Below are 19,540 nucleotides of genomic sequence, written 5' to 3'. Positions count from 1 at the left end.
CAAAAAGGAGAAGAAAAGTCGCACTGCAGGAAATAATGTATTGCTAGAAGTTGCCCGCGCCCACAGGAGCGTCCATCACTGACGGGATGCTCTCTGCTTCCACTCCGCTGCAGCCCGTGACTCCCCCCCCCCCCCCCCCCCGTTCCCCTCTCTCTCTCTCTCTTTCCTCCCTCCTCCTCCACTCCTCCCTCTCTCTCCATCTCGCCTCTCTTCTTCGGTCAGCATCAGCATCCTGGTTCCGCTTTTCCCTCCTTCTCTCGCCCCCACCCTTTTTTTCTTTTTTACTCCAGCAAAGTCCCACATTATGTGATTGGCTGCGAGAACACACTTCCACATCTATCAGGATACCGAGAGGATGGAGAGGCCTGGTCACGTGGTCAGATGAACCTTCGATTCATAGAAAACATGACCATATACTCAGGGCCGGCCCGAGCCTTTTGGGGGCCCAAAGCAGAACAGTGCTGTCACCTGTGTTGACGATTAATGACAAAAATGGCACACAATAATGTTACATGATGAATTGCAAATAGAGGATACGAGGATGGGCCTGGAGCGTTTCCCGTCATGACAGAGACTACCTGTTTTGTTTGGGTTTAGCTCAGGTTTAGCTAGCGGCTATCATGAAAAATTTTCGGGGGGGATTTGAACAACAATGGAACCAGGCGGGACTACTCTGAGATGTGAACACAAATCGCACCAGGTCCTTGTGCGACATGTACATAAATATTTCTAATATGACCATACGAACATAATATTCAGTTTGCAGTCCTGAGCTAGCCGCATGCTATGATGCAAGACAAGGACCGACGGTGTCAGTAAAGTGTAGAGAAAATCAGAACACACACAGAGGGACAGCAACTCCATTCTCTGCGCAGGTAGGCATGACTCCACTCTATCATCACATAGCTAATAGACAGTGTTGGGAGTAACGCGTCACAAAAGTAATGCATTACTGTAATGCATTACGTTTTGCTGTAACGCGGTAATGTAAGGCATTACAAAAGAAAAAAAGGTAATATTTTACTCAGTACAATTCTCAGTAACGCGCGTTACAATGCATTTTAAACCCGAAATCAATTGGTGTGTTGTTTTTATACAAATTTGCCAAAAGTGTGAAAGCCGGCCCGTGTAACTCTACACTATGTTAATTAATCGCTGTTGTTAGCAGGCTCCATGAGCTGGACACCGACTCACGGAGCGGCTCCCGGTCAGTCAGAGAGCAGCCGACCCTGCACACCGAGGATCAACAGCTGAGGGGCGGCGGCGAGGCGGAGGCTCCGATTCTCCCCGTCGGTTTTGAACCGCTTTTATGTCCGCATCATAACACTTGAGGTGCGTGTTTGAAACAGTCGGTTTACTTCAAAACGCGAGCGTCAGACGCTGTCAGAGCGTTTATGAACAGTGTTTTAGAGCTCCCCCTAAATGTCTCAGGTAGGCTTTCAGGTAATTTCGCAGCATAACACAGCGCCTTCAGGGTCATTAAAAAAGACGTACGGCAAATCTGGAATGAAAAATGGCCCTGTTATTTCATCCCCGAATCCCGTTCATGAACACAATATCTAATATCAGTTAACGAGTCGTTTTTACGAATAACGGGATACGAGTCATTTTCCGTTTTTCGTTCTTTTATTTTGAAGCGAACCACATCACATCCTGCTGTGTAATGAGCTGCATTGAACACAAGAAGATCTATTGAGAACAAAAAAATCCATATTTCCTTTTATTTTGGCGAAAAGTAATGCAAAAGTAATGTAAAAGTAGTGTAATGCCTTACAATTCAAAGACAGTAATATTGTAATGTAACTAATTACTTTGAAATGACAGCAAAAAGTAATAAATAATGCATTACGCTTTTGAAGTAACTTGCCCAACACTGCTAATAGAGTATTGAAGGATTACGTCCTAAAACCAGGAAATGAGTTAGCATTCTTACGCTTCTTGTTCCCTTGTCTCGAAAACAATGGGTTTCTGGTGAGATGCCTAAAATAGTCTGTTAACACAAGCACAGACGTAATTTAGGGGGGGGACACAGGGGACATGTCCCCTGCACTTTTTTGTAAAAGGCCGTTTTTGTCCCCTGCACTTTTTACCGTCCAAAAACAATGTTACGCTATAGTAAACAGAGACGCGTCAAGCGCTAGGACCAAGCGGAAAACGGCCGCTCAAGCTGAAGTGGTTTCCCTTAGTCTAGACCGCCCACAAGCTCCTCGATTGGCTCTGCCGTTTCTTGTGTGATTGGCCGTCCCCGCTGTCACTCCATCTTGCACACCGACGGTCTGCTAGTCTGCGGTCAGGAGTCCTACAGGAGTCCGCTACTAGAACTAGTTCACGTCAGCTAGAAGGATGTTAATATCAGAGGTTTCATTTACATTAACGTTTGAATCGGTGTCCGTGTGCGCGTGCGTGTATGTGTGTTTAGTTATTAGACGCAGCCAGAATGCCTAAAAAAAGAAAAGTGGACATAAGAGACTTCTTTAGAAGTCAAAGTGTAAGTTACTCAAAGAAATGCTTTACACCCGTCCTGCAACACCTTCACTGGCTCCCATTAAAGCAGCATATCCACTTCAAGATCCTCCTCATCATCTACAAAGCTCTCAATAATCTGATCAATAAAATATTTTATTATTGTTGTTGTTATTATTACTATTGGATTAGAATTGAGTGATAATGTTTTGCTACGTGATTTACAACCAGTCAAACCAAAAAAAGCAATAGCACTACTACTAGAAAACAGTGAACAGAAAGAGTTAGAGTTTTATTAAAAATACTTGTGTCCCCCCCACCTCTGAAATCAAAATTTCGTCCTTGAACACAAGTTTAAGAGATTCTAATATTTTGTTCAACAATATAAAGCTTAGCCGCCTACTAACAAGTGGCTAATATAAACGCCATCAAGCCGACTACACCGACTACTACAGCCTTGTTGTATTTGTAGTCTAAAGTTATCTTTTTACTTCTGGCATTCATGCTTTAAAACATAGTTTAGTTTCTAGAACGCTCCAAAATGGGGCTTTTTGTGGAGGGAACGGGTGGGGCGCGAACAAATGCATGCCTCCCCTGCAGCTCTGTCGCTGAATATCGAGGACGGACCTTTAAGGGACACAATGTCTCTGATGTTAGGATTAGGAAACGGCAGAATAAAAATCTCATCTTCCACCACCTAGCTTGCGTGGGACATAACATGGTACATACCGCTTTATACTCTCTTAATACAATTTGGTGAAAAAACACTGAAAACACTCAGCTGATGAACGACCCCTGTCCACCGCTGACCCCTGGGACGGATCCCAACGCGCATGGTACAAAACCCCAGGGCGCTGGATGGCTGCATGCTGTGATTAAGGTTCCACATTGTGATATCTGTATGACGCCGACTCCCAAATCTTTATCCCTTTTAATCTTAATCTCTCGATGTGGTCAGGTTGATGTCGCTCAGATTATCCAACGGTGCCGTGTTGGCAAATCCCAGCCTGCGAGTTCATCCCTGTGATGGATTTTTTTTCAACATGGAGAAGCAAAAACAAAATCAGAGACAAAATGACAAACTTTTGTGTCAGAAAAATTACGTTTTTCTTCTCCAATATGATCCACGCATCAAGCATCCAGAAAAGAAGAATCAGGGAAGTTGGGCCAACTCCTAATGTAAGGTCATGTTGTAGCCACAGGAGGGCGCTGTCATACAATTGCTCCAGGTCTCGGTTTTTCACCATGTGAGCACAGCAGTGTGGTTGTGGGAGGTCTTAGTATACAGGTGGTGGTGGACATTTATAGAACTGCTAAATTATGAAAACGATCTAACCTAAAAAAAACAAATGGTGATCTTATGAATTGCAAACAAACACAGGACTTTCACCTGGGAGATGGCAGTTCGTGTCCCCGGTGAAACTGAAGGGAACTCTGAAGATCATGAGCGTGGTCTCGTCCTGCTCATTGTGTTACATGATTACTTCTGTTGTGATATGACACTATAAATAATATTGAATTGTTTACTCGTGAAAAGGGCAAAACATGTGATACATAATAAAACATGTACTTCCATTATGAATGCAGGAGCTGTACGGGTGATGGACTCTCTCATAGAGGTATTGATATATTAATATCATCACGACTCACCACTAGTAACTGTCAACTGGCTCTCACGAAACAACAATTTCAAACATTCACAACTTGGTCTTTGTTTCAACACGCCCCCAAAAAACGGAAGTAAAAGTCTGATGACCTCTGACCTGTGCTTTTAGTGTTTCCCACGTCTCCCCTCCTGTGTTTTTGACTTAAGGGCCGACTGAGGCAGAAACACTTCTGTGCTTCCCCTCTCAGTGGAACCTCCCTCAGGCATGTCTGATGTCCAGGCCGGAGTGGTGCAGGTGGTCAACAGCAACGTGTGCACGCCGTGTACCGTGTGGTGCAAAGTGTGAATGTGTGTGCAAATCAATGACTGATGCCACCGCCTCCATTGTGTTCAACACGGTTGCTTGGAAAGATGAGGCTAAAGACTACGGTCTGGTTTGGGTCATTGTCAAAGTTGGATGGTATCTTGTACAGTGCAGCATATTCTTCTTAGTGGTGGTGTAAGCGGGGCTCCCTCTTGTGGTCATTTCAAAAACCTCTTTTTCTCTCCATGTAATAAACACCAACTCCTCTGATGGCTTTTATTGGCGGCGAGGCTCAGACTGAAAGCAGAGAGGAGGCTCATCTGGGAATGTGTGGGGGTGATGCCGAAAGCAGTTCGTGTTCACCCTTTGGGGCTGGAGTTGGACAGCTGACCGGTATTTATGTCTGCTTGTGTGCTTGTGTGTGTGCGCGTGTACAGAGCATCATTTCTTTGGGCAGCATTTATACAGTCTACACACAATACAGAATATCCTTTTATTTCTCTGATCTGCACCCAGCTGATTTGCCATGTGCATGAAATACTCAGATTTGTTTTTTGAAAACTTAAACAAAACACAGCCGTGTCTTTACAGTGTTATGAATGCCTGAAAACTAATCATCTCAATGGTAATAATGGTTTGCCATGTTTTAAACAGCTTTAATTAAAAATATATAATATAGTACTTTAGTTAAATAGGCTATACAAAACCTCAGCATTCACTGATTCATCATCACTTGTGCTATAAAATGGGCAGATTGATGTCCCTGAAGTTTAGCTGACTTGGTTAGACTGATGAGGACGTGTTGCCTTCATTGCTTTGAGAAGTTTACTTCACCATACAGACGTTAGACACTATGCAAAAATCCACATCAACAAAAGGAACAGCTCCTTCTAAGTTGTTTCCAGTAATGGAAGTTGACCACTGATGGTCATACTTCAAAGAAGTTAAACAGACAAGAATGTAAGGTTAAAAAAAATCATCTTCTTTAGGTATATTTTGCATGGCAATCAAATAAAAAATAGCTGACATACAAGGCAGAACAGAGTTCATACATAGACATCCATAAAAAAAAAACCACACAATTAGCTTCCATTTCAATTTGATACTTTTATTTCCATTTATAAGTATTCAAGTCGACAATTTACATTACAGCTCAGCTCTCTGGAATCGTCTACACGTGGATGTGCTGCATGTCAGCTGTAGAGGGAGAAGGGGGATGGCGGTAAGACTGAGGGACACCAGGTAAGCCTATAACGGGGGGAGGAAACTGGGCACTGCCACCACATCCCAAATTCAGCCTGAATCAACACAATGTTTGTCACGCCGTGATCATCAACATCTTCATCGTCATCATTCAGTCCAGTGCTGCTGTGCAGAAGGGAATGCTGGGAACTTGAGGGACTCAGTGCAGTGGGCCTGGAAGAGAGGAGCGATGCATTGGTACCATGTGAGCTGTATCTGGATACATTATGTAGCTTAGAGTTCATCAAAGTTGATTAATTATTTTACCGTCAAGCATTCAGTAACTACATTGATGGGCGATTCATCATTTTATGCATTCAAGCAAAAATAAAGAAACATTCTCAGGTTCCACGTCCTCAAACACCAGGATTTGCTGCTTCTGTGTCTTTGTACAAGTAGACTGAATATCTTCAGGTCATCCACTTTTGGACATTTTAAGATGTCATCTTGGGCTCTGTAGTAGTGGTCACTATAATTTAATATTCCATAGACTAGGGACTTTTTTCTTAATAAGGATAAAGTGTATGGATTGATGAGATCCAATCACAATGCGAGGAGATGATCCAGTGCAGCCGTGCCCACGTTAAGTCAAATCGTTTGCTAGACTGTTAGACCCTGTTCACACCTTGCATTCAACTGTGTTTGGTATCCAGACTGCATCTAGATAGGATTTAACTGGATTACATTTACGCCTGCTATCAATGTCTGGTCTGGTCCATGTCTGGTTAAAGGCCACTTACACTTATCATTCCATCATGCCAGGATGCATTAAATGTCATGTCTGGACGCCAAGACCTGATCTAACCATCCGGACCACATGGCGAGGTGGCTTGGCTCACATTGGGTTTGGAACTTGCTTTTATCACAAATACGCTTCACATCAACTCCCCTACATGAGAGGTCCTCTCCCATGAAAAGCAAAGGGAAGAGGATGATCTCAGGAGAAGGAAAACCTAAACAAATTCATTCTCAGGGTACTTTTTTAAACATCAGTTATTTTACAATGGTCTACCACCTTCACATCAATTATTTAACAGGTTATTTTATTGTAGTGACCCAACTGGATCACAATGCATCCTTGGTGCTTGACCACATGCTGCAGGTGTAAATGCAGCAAAAACACCATCAGACTGCAATCAGATCACCCCTCACGCATCTAATTGCAAGGTGTCAAAAGGGTATTAATCTTGTGTGAGAGTTCATCATTCACAAGATTCACAATTTAGCTTAATTATTTTAATCAAACATTAAACAGTGAGGAGTGCAAAGCATAGGAAAATGACTGAATGTCATGTCAAATGAGGCCTGTGGCCGTGCTGCAGCTGAGCCTAATTGAAGTGCTCGTTATCGACTGAAGTTGCATCACATCCTTACATTTGAGGTTGGAGGGCGAGGCCTCATGACGAGCCCTCAGCTGCACTCTTCACACAAGCAGTGAAGGCCTCCATCAGGTCTTTGCAGCCCTCGGCTCCCTTCTCTGCCAGACTGGAACAAAAATGGAGGACAGATCAGTCAGATTTGAATACCTCAGCATTTCATGTCACAAAAGCCTCCTCGTCGCTCCGAAACCATGAGAGTTGGAAACAGAAAGAGGAATGACTGGAACCAAGTCTCCGTCAGCTCATTCGTTTTTATGAGCGAACAGGTTTTTTCTTGATTAGTGGAAAGTGACCACAGCTGTCAGAGTTCCTCCCTATAAGTGTCTCCCTCAAGTATATCACCACCACTTTAAGTAGCAAAATAAACAGTTAAACGTTCCTAAAATGCAACTGTTCTACACATTTCAAATGTAACGGCTGACCAAGAGGGGAAAAAAACAATGAAAAGGAGCAAGAGACAAAAGGGGATGAAAGTGAGAGCAGCAATGTGGACCAACAGATTATTTCAGGCTCCCATGCAGCAGCAGACAGTGCCACAGTGCATTAGGGTGATGGAGTGAGAGGGAGGGAGGGAGAAAGCCATGTGGGTGAGCCCAGCTCTTTGATAGGACACCAGGAAGGGAGGGAGGTTGCGTGATCATGCAGCGAGGATGAGACCTGGAGGTCACAGGAGGAGGAGTTTCATGAGACATGAACATAAACTAATCCTCTGGCTCCTCCCATCACACATCTGAATAGACCTCTGTCCTGCTTTTCCTCCAATCAGTCCTCAACCCAGGCAGGGAATCCACATCTGATCAATCCCTCCATCCCGGATCAATTTAAAATCAAAGCAGCTCCCGCTCACCGTTAAAACAGGAATGACCAGTAGTCATGGTGGTACTTTGACTGGATGAGCCAAAGCACTGACCTCTATCAACATCCAGATCATCCAGGACTGAGTTACATTCTCTGAACAGTTTGAGAAATGGATCAAAATTGATGCTGGGGAACCAGAGATGTCTTTTACTGTTAAAAGCTGTTGCCTATGTTACCCAAAATGCAACGCTACCAGCAAGTGACATGACTGAAAAGCATGTTTTAAATTCTCCCTCTAGAGCCACCATCCAACTTCTTTCCATAACCAGAAGTGCTGCCCAGAACTGCAACCTCACAGTGTTTCCAGAGCGCTCATCTTCAGCCTGTGTGTTCAAACAGCAGACGTAATCTAAAATGAGGAATAACCAGCACATTACAGCATCAAACCCAGCTCAGGGTCATGTCTGCTGCCTTATCTCTCTGTGGGTGGCCGGGTGCCTGTTGGTGATGTAACACACAGCTGGCCGCTGCAGATTATCACTCAGCACTTTACTTTGGAGGAGGGATGGAGCAAAGGGTGCGTTTGCGTGGAAATGGGAGTCACCGAGTTTGTGTCACGAGTTTCTAAGCACATGTAGCCCAACGCTTCAATCCCAAAGGAGCCGAGTGGACTGAGGAGGAATCATATCGATATGCCAGAGTAGGGCACTATACTGGTTTCATTACGGTCACTGGTGACACGTTTCGGCCAAGACATGGATTTTACAATACGGCCTTTACAGATGAACACACGCACTTGGATGAGGGAAATACGACACTCAACGAACTCCCACAGGTTATACGTCTATGGTTACATACGGCTACTCTCATTCAGCTCCATCGTGGACTCTTTCATTTCTCGACCACGTTAACAGGTCGGAGCCACAGAGCCGGCTGCAGCTGCTGAGGCTCGTCTGCATGTGGCGTCCACACAGACGGCCTTACGGCCAGGCCTCAAAACATCATTTTCACTGCATTTCTGCTGAGAAAGGAAAACATGCGGAAGGCACTGATTCTCTAGATAATCCCTGCTGCTCACCATCCATGTGTGTCCCATTAGAGTGGCAAGACATTCTTAATACCGTGGTAAAATACTGTGATATAAACCTTATAAGCCCCCTCCAGCCAAAGGAAAACTGTCATTCAAAAGTCAGCTAAACTTTTTTTTATAGTCCCTCACCTGATTCAACATTTTCTATCTACACAGTCCAAAGCATCAAGCCGGCGACCACGTGGCAGAGGAGAGAGACGAGTCGATGACATCATCAACACCACAGCCATTACGTGATCTCCTGAGAGAAGGCACGACTTAGCAAGGTCACGTTACAGGGCAAAGCTGGGTTGTCATGGCGACTAGTGGCCCCAAACATGTGGGCCAATCCAGAATCTATATCTTTATTGCATTATGACAAATCTTCAGTGGCTCCATGAATTCATCTACGTAACCTGTGAATCAGTAGCGTGCCGGTCGTAATCTAAACCAACTTGATGCTATCGAGCGTTAGCTGCATCCTGATGCGGTGATGTCAGCGTGTCCACAGCAGACTGATCACCACTCAGGAAGAGTGCCGGCGTCCTCCCGTCTTGGACACAATCAGGAAATGAAGGCTGAATTATTTAGACCGAGCTGGCTGTAGTCGTCCTCAGGGACGGCCGTGCATAATAGGTCGCTGAGCAGGTGCAGTGAAAGATGATGTAGAGGCCAAATATTAGTGGGGAGATCATGTGATTAAGGCTGAGTGTTCGGCATCATTATCTAGTGATGAGAACACAAGGATCAATAACGGATCCGGGGGCGTCTTCCCAAACTTCTTGGTTTGTGAACCCATAAAACAAAGCCATCACCAGTTATGACATTGTGTCAGTCTGCCGACCATTAGATTTAGATTGGTTTCACTGTACCATCTGAAGGGAAAATAGAAATGTATGGTCATCCACTGCACAAGAATAGCATTTATTAATACAGATATAGGAAATACATCTCTGTGCTCATTTGAAGTGAAATGTAAGAAAAATATGTAATTTTGTATTCAAGTATATGGAAATAAAATGCAACATGACATAGCTGATAGTCGATTTTCCTGTGTAGCAAAATGCTGGTGAAACTTGAAAAACGGGTTAAAAACCTTTGAGGATCCTGGAAAAGCCTGCAGCAAAAAAAAACACTGAACGTGGCTCGAGCACATTTCTAATAAACTGTACTGCATGTAAATTCACTGTTAGGCGTGTGACTCCTTACATTGGTCTGTGTGTGACCCACAATCAAAAAGGTTGGCCCACCACTGATCTAGTTGGACTGGGGACAGTTATTAGTGGAGCTATGTGGAAAGGCAGAAACGCTGCAGCCACTCGTATAACAGACTTCTGCAGAGTCACTGGATTCCACAATGAAAAGCCTCCAGCAGGAATGTAGAAGCATGTCTGCACATATGACTGCAGTCAATCAGTAACTAGTGCCTACATGTGTGTGGAGGTCAAATGTGAAGGGGGCTGTGTGCTTACGTTCCACTCTTATGAAAGAGCCTGGAGTGTCAAAGTACACAGGCCTACCACTAACTAACATGAATGAAGGGAGTCACAGTGTGCCGTATAGCAGCATCATAGATCTATTATGTGTTTGATCGATTATGTTGACCCTGCCCACCAGTCTACGCTGCAAAAAGCTTCATCTTTTAGAGTAATTGTTAGCTCTAATATTTCTCTTCATAAAGTGTAAGAAAATTTAACAATACTGAGAATAATCCCACCAATTGTTCTTGGTCATTATTGTTAAAACATTTCCTTCAAACAAGTGTGAGTATATTGAAACAATAAGGCAGGTCTCCTCAGCCAAGTTAACAAATTACATTTTAAAAACAAGTTGTAATGAGTTGATTTGCATTCTCTTTTTTTTTTTAAAGCTCAATTCTTCAAACTGCACTGCAGTAGACTCACAAGAATAACTGAAACAACAAATTGGTCCCATTTAATACCAAAAAATACAAATAAAAAGGCATTAACATGGTTAAAGAAGTGATTGATAACATTTTAAAAGCAGACCATCCTTTCACCTCTGAGTGACCTTCACAAGGTCAAAACTACAAGTGCAATCAAACTAAGATCTCTCTTTCGACCACATAAGATGATGTCCTGAAACTATGGATGAATCATGAAACCTAACTAGTCAGTATAAAGAGATGCTTATGATAACAAGGTCTTATAGCCAACATGGCCGCCTCCATATTCTCTGCTGCTTATTTGGCCGTGCTGCGTACCGGAAGCAGGTGTGTGCTGGAGCAGCCAGTAAGCAGATATATGACCGGGTACATGTCATGGCCTCGCACATACGAGCTCCCTGTCCACACGTCCATGTATGGAGTCTATAAATACATCAGGGTTGAGGTATTCATTACACAGTAACAACTACAGTTGCAGATTTAACTCACTGCCACAAGAGAATAGTTTTAATGAGGTTTTAGAGCTCCATATGGTCCCATTATACTGGAGAGAAGGCAGACATCTGCATGGCCGTCATCTCCAAGACAATCTAGAGTGAGAAATTACACTGCAGGGAACAACAAAGGCAGAAAACCATATCAGTTCTGGTCAAGTTTACTTCTGTGGACATCTACTGTTCAGTCACCATCAAGACTGTCCATTAAGTATCCACCTGTATCCTGTGAGGGGCCACAGTGGCCCTCACATCACCACTGATAGTTTAAGGCCCCATTTGCTGTTGCCAGCTGACGTTTCACTTTTCAAGGTCATGGGTTCAGACTCCACCATGACATTTAAAATGAGAACGCTGCATCACCATCACAGCATTGTTCTGTGCTTTAAAACACCCTAAAGGAGCCCCAACCCTGGCCCTTATGTTCCCAGTATAGGCGTTTGACAAGCTGCAGTAAAGTGCATGCCCCCCCCCCCCATTTACAATGCCTGCTCTGCAATAAATCACTTCAAGCATCTCCTAAAGTAACAGCCAGCCACAAGGGGGCGATGCAGATGTTTTGGCCTGTTGTGGAGCAGTCATGCTGCTATGTGCAGACCCTTCAGTGACAGTCTGAATAACTTCCCTGAATGTTGCAGCAGAGCAGAGGATTATACTGTACATTACTCCTGTTGGCCATCAAAATACACTGGAATCACATGAAGATGAACTCTATCTTCAGTCTAATTCTGATGCAATGATTTGTACAACATAGCAAGAATGCAACAACATGGATGTTTTATAGTGAAAGGGCAATAAAATATTTTGTCCTCAAGAAACAATGACTTATCATGACCTCAATATTACTCAAAGGGATGGTTAATAGAGAAACAAAGGGTGGGATGGGGGGGGGTTGCCTTGTCCCGCCAACTGCTGTCTTATCTTGAGGCTTCATTGACCAGTCTCCTTATCAAAGCCCAACAGATGACAGCTTTACCATCAACAAATGTTTAACTCTAGACAAACATAATTAAAACGCTCTCAAGTGTAGTTAACCGCTAATGATGATGCATTAGATGAGCTTTAAGCCCCGGTTGACCCACATAAACAACAGTATCCGCTCAGAATAAATGCAACAAACCCTAAACATGTAGCTGAGCTGCCGGCGTCCTTGTCAGACGACGGGGTCGCACAGGACGAGCAAACGCAAGGTATTGTGGGGAAAAGGGAGGCTAGTGACGCAAGCAGATTCCCAGCCTGCATTCATGCGTACGGTGTTCGTCAACCATCACCCTGCTGCCACACGTTATTAATCCCAAACCACTCTCCCTACACAGGGCACCCCGAGTTTTCTCAACCCCCTGCAGCTCGCAATGTCAAATTCAGTTACATTCACGTGCAAGACGCCATTCTCTTCTGGTGGTTTTCAGCGTCAACCACAATGCGTCCGCCGAAGAGCCTCCATTTTAGCATCCATGGCGCATCTAGGATGCTGCGCTCTTCTAATCCAATCGCCATTAGAGTATATCAGCTCTGAATCTGGAGTAAAATTTGCTCCAACTTGTGATACAGCGTGTGAGTGGAACTCGTTATGGTGAAGATTCAAATGGTTTTCTGCCGACATGAAGAACTATCAAAAGGCAGAGGGACATTTGCGGAGCGTCCAGATTGCAGGAGCTTCCATGGAATTTGGTGTCTTCACAGAAGGATGCACAAAAAATATGTAAAACGATGTAAATGGTCACCTACCATTTGTCGAGGTCAGCCTTGATGCTGGCACATGCAGCGGGGACGGGGGCCTCGACAGGGGCGGCGGTCTCGGAGTCCGACATGTCTATGCTGGTGCTGCTTGGCGTCTACGGTGCGTGTCCTGTCCGGTTCCTATGGACCCAGTGCCACCAAGAGACAGAGACAGTCAGAGGAGTGGAGTTTGTGGAAGGGGAGGGCACACAGGAGGAGGTGGGAGGAGATAAGCATGTGAGTGGGCAGCACACGTGTGTACACAGCCGTCAAAGTGGGAGGGGGAAGGGAGGGGGGGGCAAGGGTGAAGGGGCAGTGACCCGGACTTTAGTACAAAAGTGGAAGATTGGGCAACGGACAAAAGAGGGGAACGTTGATGTTCCTACCGAGTTCTCACTCAGGCATGGAAAGGTCAACACCACAAAGTCTACTAAATATGTCAACGGTATTGGAGGGGGGGAAAAAAACTCCTGACATTGACATCCATTCATGTCACAGCCCTGATGGAGCCAGTGCCTCCAACATACTGCCACCTAGTGGCAGCTTTGTGCAAGAGGTCGCAGCATCACAGCACATGGCAGCCATGCTTCAGAAAGGTCAGGGAATGGAGCAGCTACATACAAATGTTTTGAGGGTTAACAGCATTTATCTTTTATGATCACAGTAGCATGACAGTTCCTTGTATACTTAATTGTATACTTAATTTACTCAACTTCAAGTGGGAGCAGCGGCCATATTGAATTGTTCTTGCAGGAGCAAAATTCCAAGGTCACATTCAGAACTTCATAGGACTTGAAAGGTTTAGGTCAGAGCTGCAACTAATGATTATTTTCACTATAAATTCATCTGCAGACTTCAGTCTGTAAAAATGTATGCACTGGGGAAATACACAAGTTTTTCATTTGAGAATAATGAGAGAAATATTCAGCTTTTTAAATATTTTTGCTTGAAAAATGATTTTTCTGTGCATTGACCAGCCTATGAGCCCACCAGTTTTAGTCTGGACAGCTTAGACAGCATCAAGGCAGGAATGTCATTGATTAGGATGTAATAATATCAGATGCTAATGCTAAATGCCAGGCTTTTCATCCGAGCCCACCTGACCACACTCTGTACTCTGCCATATGTTCTACCTTTGCCGGAGAATGACTGGAAACCCCAGGTTTGTAATGATTACAGAGTTGCCTGCAATAACAGACACTTTAAGCAAAGACGTTTCAAAATATCAAATTAAACTCAACTTTAAAGTGGAATTAATTTGCCTCGGGTCAACAGGTTGTTGGTAGAAGTTTCTCGTGCTCTGCGTTGGAAAACTAAACCGTTGCATGAACTGACCCTTGAGCAGCACGAAGACCGACGTTTACGACCGAAGTTTACGACCATCACTGCGACACGGACACTCTGTAACGTTACATCACCAGCTCGCCGCAAACACGATACGCGACACACTGCGCCGCGGCTGCTTTGCATACTAACTACTAGCGTCGCCTTTTTAGTTTCCTGCGCACGTAAACTTACTTCGTTTGAAAAGTTCTGACTACCGATAATAACGTTAACTTCTCCCCTTCAAACACACAAATAACTTAAATTCATTCATTTTACTCCCTTTCCCCGCGTCTCACCTGACTCAAGCGTGTGCCGACAACACTTTGAAGCTTGCGCCCGCTGCACGCGCACACACACACCTGCCCTGAGGCGCGGATCATTTAACGGGACCTATGACTTGTGGGAGATGTAGTCCTGAGCGAAGGTAACGCTGTGAGCTTCCTACGACATGAATAGTAGTTACTTGTAGTCAAGGCGAAGAGGAACAGCAGAAATTCTTTTTTTACTTATTTTAAATATAAATATATATATTTTAACCTCTGTGCGCATCTCATATTAACTGGCCTTTGCTGTTTTACTAAAAATAGTGCCGCCTATTAATATTCACCAAAGAGGAAGGGGGGGGGGGGGGGGGGGGGTTGCAGCGCCTAAATTACATCAGCATAAAATGCAATTAACTTCCTGCATGGAAATAATGCTCTCTCATGCATAAATGATCTGACATGAGTTCCCAATTTAGAGCAGTAACACATATAAAGTAGGGGGGCATGCAAAAGTGATACTATCTTTATGTAATCTTAGCTTTTCTTTATTTTAAAGCACACAGACTCCAAATCAAACACTTTAAAGAAGTATTGGAGCAAACTACTACAATGACTAAAAAAGCTTCTCCGTAAAAAGCACTTCAATGGGAAGCTCATACCACACACCTCCATGTGAGTCTGTGTGCACAGAGAAGGAACATGATGTCCTTTAAGCATCAGAAGGGTTTCCCCCTGTGCAGAAACCCACATGAGATCAGATTGAATGAGATTCGATTGAATTAGTGAAACAAACCCATTATTCCTACCTATCTGCCGATGGGACGTCTCGGTGCTGAGGTGGACGGCTCAAAAAGTGTCTAAAGTGTTTGCAGGGGGGGGGAAAGGAGCTGAGGGGGGCTTCAGTGAACTGCAACGGCTCTGTAGCCTAGTGAATGTGATCTCGCTGGAAAAAAGGGGGTGTGTGCATGTGTGTGCATGTGTAGGCTCATGGTATGTGCAACGCCTGAGGGGTTGAAAGAGGGGGAGGGGAAGAAACAAAGACTTGCAGGGAGGCTTGAGTGGAAAGAGCAACAGACTGAAGAGGAAGGGGCGCCTGCGTGAGATTCTGTGAGGTTTTAAAAGGACCTATAGGACGGAGCTGTGGGGGGGAGGGGCTTTGCACATGTGCATGTAATGTTACATGTACATATGATATGGCTGCCCGTACTGCGGCAAGGTCGACATCTCAGCCAATAAAAAGTGAGCTAAGGCTCCTGTGGTTCTGGCGTGCTTTCCCACGTGGTGCTTTCTTCCCTTCAACCCCTCATTCCTTTATTATCTGTCCCTGAACCGGTATCTTGTGTGCAAAGTCAACATGAAGCCCTGAGGGGCTTATCTGTGTGCACACACACACACACACACACACACCCTTATTTGTGCTTCTAAGACACCAGAAACATAAACCTGTCCTCTTGTCCATCAAGTGGACGATGGCTTGCAGCGATTGGGGAGTCGGACAGAAAAACGTGTGTGTGTTGCCTTCAAAGTCAGTGTGTAGGTCACACCGCTGCACACGTCTACGGCATGTTTGCACAGAGGAGGCTTTAGATTGGAAGGATAGGACAGGGATGTTTAGAGCAAGGTGTCATGGGAAAAAGGGTTACGGCTGTCCTTGAAAGGAGAGTTGATATATAACTTTCAGAGGGAGTCACCTGTAATGATTCATTTCAAGCGTCCTCTTAAAGAGTGCAATTTTGTGTTGTACGCAGATTATTTAAGGCATCTCAACAAAAACACAGTAAAAAAGACTTTGAGACGAGGGAAGCAGAAGTGCAAGAACGCTGACTTATTTCCTGCAGCACTTATTGTCTGTTGGGTTCTTTTACTCACGTGAACATAACCAAATAGTTTGACATGTTTAAAACTGCAGCTGTGCAACCGTTTCATGTTAAATGTGAAAAAATCTTTGGGAGTTGTTGGCAAATGAGCTGTTGTTGTTTGGGTATGAACACGTGTTGTTCTATGTGATCAGTGTTGACGGGACTTTTTGCAGGACGACGTCTCCAACATTTAAAATAAGTCTATGTGGGTTGGAGACAAGAGGGAAGTTAGACCTTGTGGAATAATATACTGCATACTTCATTGACTGGGAAACGTTTTTAGTGTGAAAAAGAGACATAGATTTAACATGACGTTTTATCATTTCATAAACCAGCTCAGACCCAGAGAAGCACATTTTCTCTCACATCAATGTTCAACTAGTTTTCCCTGTCTGGTCTGTCCAGCAGTGTCATTACACATGTGTCCACCAGGCGTCCCCGTTCAGCTCTTGTCTCTGTCCATCAAATCACACGTCATCTGCTCTGCACAACCAAAGGGTTTGTAGATCCAGAACTGATGGTTACAGCAATACAACGATAAACATGTTAGATACAAATATAGAATTAAAGGAAATAGATATAATAATAATATCATATAATAATTTCACACATACAACAGTGAGGTTTTTGGGATCAGAAAGAATGAAGACGTGAACATAAAGTTAACAAACATTAAACAGTGGATACTGTTTTATAAATAGAATCACTGGGCATTTATTCATTTTATTTTGTTGGATATTTATACTCAAATTCACATTCAGCCTTTATATTATTATATTTCATTATATATTATTATAATTATTATATTTTATTATATATTATTCAAAAAAAGGAATGTCAGAGGAAAATTAAAATGAGAAAAACCTTGTGTACGATAGTGAAGCAAAGTACAAGCTAAATGAATCTAAGATGCTCAAATAAATCATTCTTGAGGATTGTAGGGATGAGGAGGATGTGTTGGTTAGAAAGGCTGATGAATTGAGAACTTTATGGAATATTAAGCCATTAAAAAATAAGACAAAATATATATTTTTAAATCAAATTAATTCTAGAAAATGAACTGGAATAATACAGAAGAAATAAATGTAAATATATATTATATCATTCTTAATCTAAAATATGGCACATTTCAACAGCATGGATGGAGGGGGAGCTGCGGATATTTTTGGTGTCTACAGGAAAACGGATTGTTCACCTTCAGGTCTGAGGATCCAGGTGACTCTGGAAAGGTCAAAGGTCACATGGTCACGAGTCATCAACCCACCAACAATGTCATGAGGAATGGAGACGCAGAATCATTACCAAACATTGTGTGCATGTCCGTGATTTTATTCATCCATCTAATTAACCCTCCCCCCCCCCCCCCCCCCCCCCACACACACACACACACACAGTGCTGTTGCATCCATTCAAACCTCCTTGACCATGTTTCTCATTATGAAGTGCATGGAACAATTAGAACAGGCTGCTTCATAAGCAACGGGCCGAGGCCGAGCAGCTATAAAGGAGGCAGAGATGAGGAAGATGAGAAACGGGATAAAGCAGCGACCAGATGGATCCAAGAAGAAGAAACAAGAGAAGCAAGCTCTTCATGACGGGTGAGATGAGCTAGACCTGTCTGTTTCATCTGTCTAAGTTGTTTTCATTTATTTGTCTGGGATGTACACTAAGAAAAGTCTGAAAACATACGAGTGTACTGTTTGAATGTGAAGTTTTGGTATTTTTCACAGGCGTCGTATCCGTTTTTAAATAACGCGCTGAATTGTGGGAGCAAGAACCTCCGCTAGCCTCGCAGAAACGTTCATTTGTTTTTTGGGATTTGGAGAAATCCTCCTCACACTTCAGTGGTAATAAATCAATCAAATGAATATCTGAAATGTTTATGTGATGGAGATAACGTTAGCTCACTATTGTTTTAGTTTGGGCTGTGAGGCAAAAGTTTGATAGTGCATTTATTTTTTGTATAGTTGAGTTTTTTGATAGAATGGTACAGACCATATACTGTATGGAATGTTCCATTATAGGTTTAAAAGAAGTGTATGTCAATGGTAGAGAGGACATTCTGTCAATCAGAGTTTTAGGTTTTAGGGTTGAAGGAAATGTTGGAACACTTAACAGAAACAGGATATTATCTGTTTTTTTACGGATGTTTTTCTATTTTTACAGGTTTAATAGATTTCTCATAAATGAGAAGCAGCGTGTGAATAAATATACACCTCATGTTTTCTCAGTGAGAAATATGTCATCAAAGTTGACATGTTCTGCTCAAATCAGAGATCTTAAACATGATATAATTACTAGAGCCATGATATTAGCTGGTCACAGATATAATATACTGATAAATGCAGAAATATCAGCTAGTAGTTCAGTATAAAAATGTCACATTTATTTCTTACACTGAAAGTGTCCTGCTCTGTATATCAATGAGCTGTAGATAAGGGACATTTATCACAAATATTATGTGTTAATGTCAAGCAAGGAACATATCTGCCAATATATTGATCATTTTTGGGGCACTTTTAGGCTTTATGGGACTGATGAATGATGCAGAATGATGGAAATGTGTTAAAATGAACCAGGATGTTGTGATTATGTGTAATCATCCAGCTACCAAGGTTCTCATTTTTTAAATATTGATCCATCAAATTCACAAATCTCATATCGTACTTACCACTTAAATATTTAAAAAAAAATGTATCAAAATGCATTGATTCATTAAATCCTTCAGAAAACATACAATAAAAACAGAAAAATATCAAGTGAATGTGTTGGGCTGCTGGTTGAGACTCCAGCCAAGTTAGATGATGATTTGGGTTTCCCATCGAGAGTCTGACCTCTCTGTGACCTTCGGTTGACCTTGGAAAGCTGAAAGAGAAACCCCAACCCTGCATCACCTCTGCATCTCTCCACAGTGCTGTATATGGTGGCGGCGAGCGGCGCCGTCCCCGTCAGCGACCTGCTGGACCGAGCCTCTCAGCGCTCGGACAAACTGCACTCCCTCAGCACCACGCTCACCAGCGACCTGGTCGGTACTCTGGTCTCTAACACACACCTCCTTATAGTCTCATTCTACCCCACAGTGGGGTCAAACCCAACATCACCTCTGCTTCCT

The 19,540-nt window shown here is 43.4% G+C and overlaps 1 protein-coding gene and 1 long non-coding RNA gene across 4 annotated transcripts in view; one reads left to right on the top strand and one right to left on the bottom strand.

Moving 5' to 3' along the window:
- Nucleotides 1-5,466: 5,466 nt before the first annotated feature.
- Nucleotides 5,467-15,481, bottom strand: LOC311031079. 3 transcript variants are annotated; one of them, XR_014599037.1, is made up of 4 exons: nucleotides 15,376-15,481; nucleotides 12,990-13,121; nucleotides 6,990-7,100; nucleotides 5,467-5,789 (listed from the first exon to the last, which is right to left on the bottom strand). It is a non-coding gene; the product is annotated as an uncharacterized lncRNA (long non-coding RNA). The 3 variants fall into 3 exon arrangements; XR_014599038.1 differs by lacking the exon at nucleotides 15,376-15,481 and adding an exon at nucleotides 14,603-14,660; XR_014599039.1 differs by lacking the exon at nucleotides 15,376-15,481 and adding an exon at nucleotides 14,316-14,335.
- A 2,478-nt stretch (nucleotides 15,482-17,959) lies between these two features.
- The window catches only part of prl (prolactin), a 4,873-nt gene continuing 3,292 nt past the window's right edge, over nucleotides 17,960-19,540 (top strand). Inside the window, exons 1-2 of the mRNA XM_084036933.1 lie at nucleotides 17,960-18,026; nucleotides 19,341-19,453. Coding sequence (XP_083893059.1) covers nucleotides 17,981-18,026; nucleotides 19,341-19,453 — 159 coding nt within the window. The 5' untranslated portion in view covers nucleotides 17,960-17,980. The remainder of the gene's footprint in view (nucleotides 18,027-19,340; nucleotides 19,454-19,540) is intronic.

The sequence above is a fragment of the Eutrigla gurnardus genome (genome assembly GCF_963514095.1).
Source record: "Eutrigla gurnardus genome assembly, chromosome: 20".
NCBI classification, from domain to species: Eukaryota; Metazoa; Chordata; class Actinopteri; order Perciformes; family Triglidae; genus Eutrigla; species Eutrigla gurnardus.
Note: the sequence above shows the minus strand (reverse complement) of the source record. Positions and strands in the feature narration are given on the sequence as shown.